The sequence below is a fragment of the Myotis brandtii genome, unplaced genomic scaffold (genome assembly GCF_000412655.1).
Source record: "Myotis brandtii unplaced genomic scaffold, ASM41265v1 scaffold191, whole genome shotgun sequence".
Taxonomy (NCBI): domain Eukaryota; kingdom Metazoa; phylum Chordata; class Mammalia; order Chiroptera; family Vespertilionidae; genus Myotis; species Myotis brandtii.
In genome coordinates this window covers 7018940-7029764 of record NW_005357115.1, presented here as the reverse complement: position 1 = coordinate 7029764, position 10825 = coordinate 7018940, and the positions used below count along the sequence as shown (strand labels likewise).

General features: G+C 41.3%; 1 protein-coding gene across 1 annotated transcript in view; it reads left to right on the top strand.

The window, feature by feature from the left end:
• The first annotated feature begins 10273 nt into the window (after positions 1–10273).
• CALM2 (calmodulin 2 (phosphorylase kinase, delta)) overlaps positions 10274–10825 on the top strand; it is a 14870-nt gene continuing 14318 nt past the window's right edge. The window contains exon 1 of the mRNA XM_005864804.2: positions 10274–10376. Coding sequence (XP_005864866.1) covers positions 10374–10376 — 3 coding nt within the window. The 5' untranslated portion in view covers positions 10274–10373. The remainder of the gene's footprint in view (positions 10377–10825) is intronic.

Below are 10825 nucleotides of genomic sequence, written 5' to 3'. Positions count from 1 at the left end.
AAAGAATGTCTGTCTGTGTGGCAGTTTATCATTTGAATGATAATTCTGGCTCCTTTAAAAATGTTAAAGTGTCTGCTCTTCAAATAGACTACAGTGAACGGCATGAGAGATGCTGAGGGTCACTGATGGGAATCATAATTGACCTTAGCTTTGGTTGCATGGTAACAGACTCTCCGGGTATTAGATCATTGCATACCACAGAACTACCAACATGCTTCCCTCAAAGTCAGGGGAAATTTTTGCATTGGTAATTTAGAAAACTACATGTAGCAGACCCTGGTAGAGAGAATCAGACTGTCAGAAGAGGTGAAACCTCTGGAAGATGGTCCTCCAGAAGCCTGTCATATTGTAAAAACCTTTCAATTTCAATTTTTCACAAAAGGATTGTAACTTTCACAGCCCAGTGCCTACTAGAATAATGCACTGCACAAATAAAAACACTGAAAAAGAAATTAGTATCTGTATGAAGTATCTCTGAATGCTGAGACTGGGGAGGACCTTGGGGGGGCATTTATTTTCATTGTCTCAATGCCAGTTGGCATACTTTATAATATATTAAAGTTATTTTCTATAGAGCTGGAAAAACTAATTGTCTAAAGAGAGAAGATTCTACCTCTCCCCAAGAACCCTCATTTGTTGTTGTTGTCTTACTATATCATAAAACTCTAGATGTAAGGATACAAAGTTCTGGTGGATAAGAAGTCGTTACCCAACCGCGATTTTGGAAGAAAGGATTTCACTGTTAATGACAGTAGTATGTTCACTCCATAATCAATAACTTCAAAGCAGTCTCCAATAAAGAAACTTGGGGATTTCAGATTAAACTAAACTGGGCCACCGACCAAACTAATTTTAAATTTATTGTCTTCAAGCTTTTAAGTTGACTCAATAATTCTGAAGTCTAGTAAAGAAATACAAATAAACGATTTACTCATAAATGTGTAGCAACCTCAGGAGTGTCAGTCTAGACCTATACAATGAAAACAAGGCAAATTCCCATTTTCTGTCTGTGAATACTGTATTCACAGACAGAAAAGTGCTATGGGTAGGTTTGGAATTCAGATAGAGATGAGTTAGAAATCTAATTCTGAGACCTACTAGCTATGTGACTGGGAAAATTATGTAAATACTTTAAACTTCAGCTATTCCATATGTAATCTTGGGTGGTTATAGAACTGACCCTATAAGTTTGCTATGAGGATTAAATGTGATATTAAATGTAAAAAGCTTAGCAAAGAACCTAGAATATAGTGTTTGAAAAAATGTTAGCTCCTATAATTATAACTGGAAGTGAAACACACACACACACACACACACACACACACACACACACAGGTGTGAATGTGGGAAATGGGGTTACTGAAGTTACTATGGCTGCGATAGAGGGTTAGCAGTATTTTAAAGAGTGTGGAGATGGGAGTCACTCTTATAAAGTAAAGAAGGGACTAGACTGGGAATCAATGAAACTGGGTTCCAGACCTGGCTCTTCCTTCAACTAGATGCAGGACCTTGGGCAAATCATCCAATCTTTAGGACCTTAATTTTCTCATTAGAAGGTTACATTAAATGACCTTTGAACTCTGTTTCTACTCAATTTATAATTTAAGGAAAAAGATTCTTAGGCTGTCTCTCTCCCTCTTCCCCAGACCTACTAAAAAAGACCTTAAAATCAAGAGACCATGTGAATGATTTACAATCTGAGGTCTAAGGAGGCCATGAAACTTACCCCAAGATCATAGAGCTAATTGGTGGTTACTTGGATACAAATCCCTACCTCTGTGTCCCTGTGCAGTGATGGATCTTCTATATGATGTCCAATGACTTGGAGACAGAAGAGGACATAGCCCAGGAGGCCCTTGCTGGGTGGGAGAAGTATAATGCGGTGCTTGCTGGGAGATAATGCCACTAGATATAGAAGGAATCAGCAGTTTGGTGCAAAACTAAGAGTTTTAACATGATAAAGATAACTAGGAATTATTCCAGTTTCATCTATTACTAAAAAAGTAATAAATCCCAACAGAATATATTCAAACACAAAAACTTAAACATAAGCACGAGAAAAATTAACATAGGAATTTTCTATATAAATAGTCAAAATAATAGTCTTATAGTTCATATGATTTACTGAAATGGTCTTAGAGACCTAAGGCAGTAATCTCCCCTTTTCCCTCCTGACCTTGGCATCACCCTACCCCAAGCATTGAACTCTGAGATTAAAGCAAAGATCCTGCCCTCCCCCCCCCCACCCCCAAGTTCTGTCTTCGAGGAAGCAAGCAGGTATGAGGATGAGAGCAGGGGCTGTGGGAAGGTGAAAGGCCTCCCTGCCAAGGGCAGTGATAGCTGCATTCAGCCAGTTACCCCTTGTCGAGGCCCTGCTTGTCTAGGCCTTTCACCTGCAGCTTCCTAATGGCCTTTGTGATATTATCCATTTTCCAGTTTGACCCAGGGCTCACCTTTTACACCCACAGGTATGACACCTTGGGAAAAGACTAGAGGCGGTGCGAAGACCTACACAGAGATAGCACAAAGAATTGAGCACTTTGAGCAAGAGTCCAGGATAAAAGCGATATTGAGAAGAAAAACGGTTGAGACTAAGAGAAAGCCATTGAAGTGTTTATGGATAGGCTGAATACAACAAATACAGAAAGATGACTTTTACAAGTTTGGAATGAAAACCAAAAAAGGATGCATTAAACATTTCTGAGGATCCTTGAATAAAATGACTGATTCCAGGTCCGAGCAGAGAAAGTACAAGGTGAGCCTGGAACATTTTGTGCCAGAAAGCAAAAAACTACTCAAAAACCGTTGGAGGTATTTCAAAAGGACACAGGAGTTGGGCTGAACAGTACATACTGGCCAAATTTGGGACAACTTGAGCACCAACAACTAAAATAAATATAATTGATTAGGATACCCTGAATTTTTTAAAAAATCCACCAGTTAGTAGGGATGTTCAGAAAAGGAAAGTACTCGTTTACAAAAAAGAATGCCAGCTAATGCATACAGAAGGGACCATAGAATTAGAAAAAACACCATTTTGTAACTCACAATGTAATTATAATGTAAGACTCATGAGTGGATGATAAAATCACTAGAGAAAGAGTTGTTGGGAAAAACAGGATATTTACATGGTGGTAGAATTCTGTCCCACAGATTACGTATTAATTGAAAGTGAAAAATGTACCCTTATAGTGATGAGGTCTGGTAGAAGTCATCTTAACTAAATGAGCGAATTTATCATCACTAAAAATGGAACAATGGCTATTATGTGCTCTTGAGATGATGCAGTGTGAGATATACAATATTATCTGTGAAATGTTTTTTCCCAAAGTCTTCAACCTGAGTCTTGACAAGCCTTTAAGAACTAAATTCTGGTTTATAGAAAATATAGGGGGCAGAGAAACAAGTTAAATGACACTATGAGAACACAATCAGACAAATCTAGAATGTGGCCATTATAAAAAGAAAACTGTCCTGGATTCTTCAAAATATAAATGTTATGATCAAACAAAGGTGGGAAAACTGATCTAGATTAAAAGAATTAAAAGAGTCTACAGAGATACGATGTAATCTTGCAAAGTGCAGGCCTTGTCAGATCCTAATTAGGAAAAAACCCCCAAAATTTTGGGGACAATTAGGAGCATTTAAGTATAGATTAGATCTAAGGTAATTAAGGGATTATTTAAAAAAACAAAAATAACTGTGATAAGAGTGTTGTGGCTTTGTAAGAGAATATATTTATTCTTAGGAGAATTATGCTGAAATATAGGGCTGAAATATGATGTCTGCAATTTTCTTTCAAATGGTTCATCCAAAAAAAGCACATCTGTCTCTCTCTCTCTGTGTGTGTATGTGTAGAGAGAGAGAGAGACAGAGAGAGACAAAAAAGAAAGCAAACAGCCATTGTTGAATCTAAGTGGTCAGTATATGAATGACTTATTGTACTATTCTTTCAAATTTTCTATGCATTTGAAATTTTGAAAAATAAATTGATAACTAAATTTCTAAGTAAATATTCAGAAGTAAAATAATAAGCTTACATCTGGAAAAACAAAAACTCATTCCTAATTAATCCTGTTATTGCGATATGGGCACATTTATGTCTCTTTGAGCTGCCACATGAATGACAGGGGCTATTTTACTTTGGACCCAGGGAAAATGAGAATGTGGTGGTAAAATAAAAATGTTTTCAATAAGTGACTTCCATTTTCTCATCCAGAGGGGAAACTGAAATTAGTTTAGAACATTTTAAAATCTTTTTTCAAAGCAGACAATGATTTACTCCAAGTTCCATGAGCAGAACCTAGAAATATTGGCTAGTTAGATGTGGAATGGAAAGCAATGAGAAGAAGGAAAGAGAGGACTCCCAGTAATGCCAACTCCCCAATCTTGAGAATGATAATTCTATTTTTTTCCTGTTAAACCAGCCAAAGAATAGTAAAAAACCAAGCTGGTATGAAGAAAATGAAGTTAAAATGTGAGGTCCACAGCAGAGAATTCATACCTCTATGTAGGCCCCACACTGCCAATACAATACCAACCACAACATCAATCACCTTTTCTGTGAAACCATTCAGATGGAAAGCACAATTATTGTAGCTTAATTATGTGATGCTAATTGCTTTATTCCTTAATTTCATCAAGCTAATATAATCTGAACCATAAATTATCTAAGTAAGATGGGGAAAAAACAGTTTAAAAATTATATAAACAGCTATTGTACAATGACATGCAAAATAATCCCAAGAAAGATGAAAATTTTAAATTATATTTGATTAAGTACATATTTAACATTTTCAAATTGACTTAACTATAATAAACTATATAAGGAGATCAAAATTATCCTATTGACTACTTTCTCTGATAAAAAAAAAGGATTGCAGTATTTATAAGAACTCATACTTCATACAAAATCTTCTGAGTGCTTATTAACAACCATATGAAAAAGGCACGTACAAAACAATAATTATTTTTGTCCATTCATCCATCTATTCATTCAAGAAAATTTACTGAGCATCAACTATGTCCCAGCACCCTGCAAGGTAGTGACAGCAAAAACATATTATAGACCCTGAAGGTTCTCCACCTAGTTGGAATGACAACCTGTAAAGAAATACTACCTTAAAATGTTGTAAGGATATTTTGAGAGTGATTTTTTCTCTTTGGGGCCAGGAGAGAGAGCTGATGGAGTTAGGATGACATCATAGGGAGTATGATGCTTGGGCCAAGTATGAGCTATGTGCAGCTGGCAGTGGGAAAAGGAAGTAGGATGTTCCAGGCAGAGGGAGCAGGAAACTATATAGTGCATCCAGATATCTGCAAATAGTTGGGGTGACAGTGTAGAGGGAGGCACTTAAAAAAATTTTTTTTTTAATTACAGAGAGGAAGGAAGAGGGAGAGAGATAGAAACATCAATGATGAGAGAGATTCAATGATCAGCTGCCTCCTGCACATCCCCCACTGGGGATCGAGCCCACAACCTGGGCATGTGCACTGACAGGGAATCAAACTGTGACCTCTTGGTGCATGACTCGATGTTCAACTACTGAGCAACATGGCCGGGTTCCTGTGCTCATTATCATAGCACATTTATTCTATAATAATAAAAGGCTAACATGCTAATTAGACCAGATGTCCTTCTGGACGTCCTTCCATCCGGACAAAGCTGGAAGGAGTCGAGGCAGAGATGGCAGAGGCCCCTGGCCGCAGCAGCGGCGGTGGTGGGCGGGGGCCAGGGCCAAGGTCCTTGCACGAATTTTGTGCATCCAGCCTCTAATATTACGTAATAGGCTGCTTGTATTTATTGAATGAATGGTTTAGGGTGACCCTAGTTTGCCTGGGACTGTCTGGTTTTAGCACTGAGAGTCCTGTCCCAGGAAATTCCTCAGTCCTAGGCAAATCTAGATAAATGGTCATCCTAAATTGACATCTCAAATTTTTTTGAATGAGCAAATGAATGAATGACAGTGTCAATATCAAAGTTAATGACCCTCAACTTTTCTTGTGTGTATATGAGCATAAACCCATTCGGAATGTCTGGAGGATTCAGTTCTTTTCCTATATGCTTCACCCCTCATTGAGCTGAGGATGCTGTGGAAAGACATTCTCATGACCTGGTTGAATTCCAGTCCCAGCTCTGTTTTGCCCCATAATCCTGTAAGAAAATAGCTTAACTTTCTCAAGCAGGGCTCCTTATCCAAACCAAAGAACAAGAAAATGGTTTGAGTATTATTTCTCAATTCTCTAAAAGTTGGCACATAACAAGTATTCTAGGTGCACGGGAGAGAACCTAATGCAATATTATTGATGCCTTAAGTCATTTAGGGTTTAATTCTTTCACCTGTAGAGAATTACACAGGCCTTACAGTCAAGAATGCCACTGTGATTGTCCTCTGCTCTTGTTCATTAGCACAACTGGCTGAAGGAGAAAAGCTATGGAAAATGTCAAAGGACCAGACTTGTGTTATCTGTGTTCTGCAAATTGAGGAACTGAGGCCTGGAGAGGAAGTGCATACTCATTTTACAAAGACAGACAAAGGTAGAAAGCTATAAGATCTCACTGGTTAGGAGGGGGAAATAGAAATACAACCAGCTACCTCCTATGCCTTGATGTAGCGGTTGTCACCAACTTGGCTTCTCAGCTGGCAATTGCCAAAGTCAGGCTGCACTGTATGTCATCTGTGGAAGACAAATGATCTATAAATAAATTGACTTGGAACAGTCTCAAATACACAAAAACCACAATGGCTTTAAAAGTAAGTCTTGACTTTTCACCCCTCATTTTCTTTCTCTTCTTGGAGAGGTAAGCAAGGAAGGTTCCGTAAGATAGGCCTTACTGAAAATCAACCCAAGAAACCAGAAAGTTCTTTGTATTTTCTTTAACAGGCATATTTCAATACCAAATACTTGTTTGGAAGCTCCTTGAGTCAATAATACATCTCTAAGCATGTGCCTGTATATTAGACTTAAGCTCCTGCTCGTTATATCAATTCTTTAAAAACATTCATTTTCTAAAGGAGGTGATTATGTATTTTGTCATTCAATTTCCCATCATTAAAAATTTCATATGTAAATCACTGAATACTGATAGGGTAATGTGTAAAGAGGGAATGTTTTTAGTGACTAAACTGAAGGAAAAGGTTATTGATGGCTCTTCCATCCGAGGAGGAATTTCTGAATAATACCTTGTATAGACTTGGGAGCTACCAGAATGCAGAGTAATGGTGGCCTTAGGGCTCTGTTTTCAGCTCAGATTCTGGAGCAGAGGTACCCACTTTTAAATAACATTCTTAATAGTATTTCATTTGTAGGATGCCTTTCCCCCATGGCATCATTACATCACCATAGGACAACAGAAGCACAGGGTCCTGAGTTTTCATTGACAATCATTCATCTGAAAGGAAGGTCACAGGGTTGCCAATACTAATTTAAAAAGCACTTATTTTATGCCTGATTTGCATGACTGACAGAAAGAAAATCCATCTCTGGCCTAGTAAAGGAAATACTTTTGAAGGCATTTGAAAATGTCTAACTTGGCTAAAAAAGATTGAGTTCTACTGAAGCTTTACAAATGGGTGCAGATAGCCACTAGAAAAGGTCTTGGTCTTGCTGGACATGAAGATGCTCTGGAGGGAACCTTCTTCTCAGAAGAAATGATTTAAAATTAGCTTGCTAAGAAATGCTATTCACTAGGTTTAAAAGGTCCACACATTTGTGCTTTTTACTAGAAAATTCAAAGGACTTGATATGGCCCAAGATGATTTTTTTCTAGATGGCTGTTCTACCAACAACCATCTTAAGGAATTTAGTTTGAGCATTAAACCCTAGTTCCTTTCTAACTTCCCGTGCCCTCTCCTAAGCTCAGCTGGCTCTAGTAATGCCTTAATCACTGGCAGTTCCTACATCAAGCCATACAATTGCATGCCTTTGAGCCTTTGTTGTTGTTTTTTTCCTTTCATCTAAACTTTGATTCCCTCTTCCTCTCCACCTTCCCATTTTTTCCTGTCCATTTATCATGTCAGACTTAATTTAGGAGTCACCTTTAGGAATCCTTTTTAAAACCTGTGGTATGCTAAGATCTTCTCCTCTGTGCCTTGTGAGCCCCCCTCTATGGTAACAGTTATGTTATATTCAAATTGAGTTCACACAGTAGGTGTTCACTATCTGCTTGTTAAATATTCCAGGTTATGGACACCCTTGCTTATTTTGGGGAGGGCCAAGGAGATAATTTAAAAAAAAGTGTGTGTGATAAAATACACTCAAAATTTGCCATCTTAATTTTGGCATTAAATGCATTCATAATGCTGTGCAACCATCACCACTATTCATCCCATAACTTTTTTCATCTTGTAAAACTGAAACTCTATACCCATTAAACGACGACTCCCCATTCCCCTAGCCCCAACCCCTGGCAGCATCTTTATCTCTATGATTTTGACAATTCTAAGTACCTCATGTAAATGGAATCATACAGTATTTATTCTTTTTATGACTTATTATAATTAGCTTAATGTCCATGTTGTAGCATATTGTAAAATTTCCTCCCTTTTTAAAGCTGAATAATATCCCATTGTAATCATATTTTCCCTATCCATTAATCCATTGATGGGAATTTGGGTTGCTTCTACGTTTTAGCTATTCTGAAATAATGCTGCTATAAATATGAATGTACCAATATCTTTTCATGATTCTGCTTTCAGTTCTTTTGGGTATATATACCTGTAAGTGGAATTGCTGAGACAATCTGGTAATTCTTTTTTTAATTTCTAAAGGAACTACCTACTGTTTTCCTCAGTGGCTGATCCATTTTACTGACTCCCCACAAACAGTGCACAAACAAGGATTCCAGTTCCAAGGAGCTGTCATATGGTTTTTAAAATGTCCGTTTAAATTTGAGAGATTAGAGACCCAAAAGGGCAAATTCATTATGAGGGGAAGATATATTACAGTGACCTACCCTGTGCCAGGTGCTTCAACATTTTACATTCACTCTAATTCTATATAATAAAAGGCTAATATGCAAATCGACCCAATGGCAGAACGACCGGTCGCTATGACACACACTGACCACCAGGGGGCAGATGCGCAACGAAGGGGGGGGCGCCACTCAGCCAGAAGCTGGGCTTGCGGCTGGCGGGCGCAGCCGAGGTGGTGGGAGCCTCTCCCGCCTCAGGGGCAGCGCTAAGGATGGCCGACCGCCAGCTTGGGGTGCAGGAAGGGCTGAGGGACCTCTCCCCCCACCCGGGGCCTCCCCCCCACCCCCCAGGGCATGAATCTTGTGCACCGGGCCTCTAGTCATATAATTCTAATTCTCACAATAATCTGATAGGCATTATTATCTCCATTTTATAAATTAGGCTAAAGATTAAGTAACTCATCCAAGGTCATACATCTAAGGAAGTGACCCAACCAAAACTCGGACCCAGGACTGACTGCAAGCCAGAACCCAATTATTCTACAGCATCAAGGAGCTATTGGGAGTGACTAACCCTACAGAATCTCGGATACTGAGGGGTTTGACTTTTCTTTTCCTCTGGTAAATTACCCCTGGCAGGGAAGGCGAAGGGGGAAGTATAAACGGAAGGCCTTTTCAGATTAGTCAACTGAGCAGCTGCCTTTGCCCTTATCCAGATTTTCACGGGTTTTGCGAGGGAGCGAAATGTAAAATGTGTGGCCTCCACGAGGCTGAAATACGAAGGTGAGCGCGGGGTACGGTTTTCCTGAGGTATTTCTCCATCCACTCAGGTGTCTACCCCTACACAACGGGCGGCAAACCACGTGCGAGCGTGGCGGGGAAGCGCGCGTGGAGGAGGAAAGTTCTCCAGACAAGCGCAGGGAAAACGACCTGCCGCCCGGCGCAGTCGCCAGGACAGAGCGGCCGGAGCAGCAACGGCAGAATCCGCACCGCGTCCCCGCGGCGGCCGCTGCGAGCCCGAGTGACGCATTGCAGGTACAAACCAGCCAATCAGAGGCCGGCGCAATGTTCATCGCACACGCGCCTCTACGACTATGCTCCTCCGCGCCGCAAAGTAGCGCCCCTCAGGCGCCTCTCTACGGGCATTTTAGCGGCTCACCAGAGAATGAAAACCACTTACGTCGTCCGTTTGTCCACTTCTCTTTACCCTTTGCATCGTCGGCCAAATCACTGTGGAGGATAAAGGGTTCTCGAGGAGAGTTGGCGGGGAGGAGGGGGTGCCTGGGGGAAAGGGCCGGGACTCGTTTGTGATGTTCCGTTATCTGGCATGCGGCGGAGGGATCTGGCGGAGGGAGGTGTTTATGAGGCGCTGGGGGCGGAGGGGGAGAATTAGTCCGAGTGGAGCGAGCGAGCTGACTGGTTGTGTGGTTGCGTCTCGGAGACCGGTAGCGCTTGCAGCATGGTGAGTGCGTTGTTAGGCTGCTGGCGCTTGGCCTGTGGGGGAAAGAAGCTGAAGCGGATTGACCAAAGAAAGGGGACTCGCTCCCTTAATACCTCCAGGAGTGGTCTTCTCCTGCCGGAAGGCGCGCAGGGGCCTGGGGGCGCCCGCGGCGGTTGTGTCGCAGGTGTCCTCCCACCCCTATTCTCCTCAAGGAGCTGTCCCCTAGGGCATTGGGGGCCCTGCTCCCGAGACCGCCAGGTCCTAGGGGCTTGGCCGAGTGAGGATGGATCCGGGGCGGGGGGCAGCCCAGCACATGAGGGAGGCGAACGAGTGGAAGGGCGGGCGGGAGGAGCAGGAGCGCCAAAGCTTTCGGTCGGGCATCTCGAAAGGTCGCCGGATTCAAAAGCCCAACGGACGGTTAGCACGGTTGCCAGGAAGCGCCTTTGTCCGCTTGTGGCCGCCATGCGCCG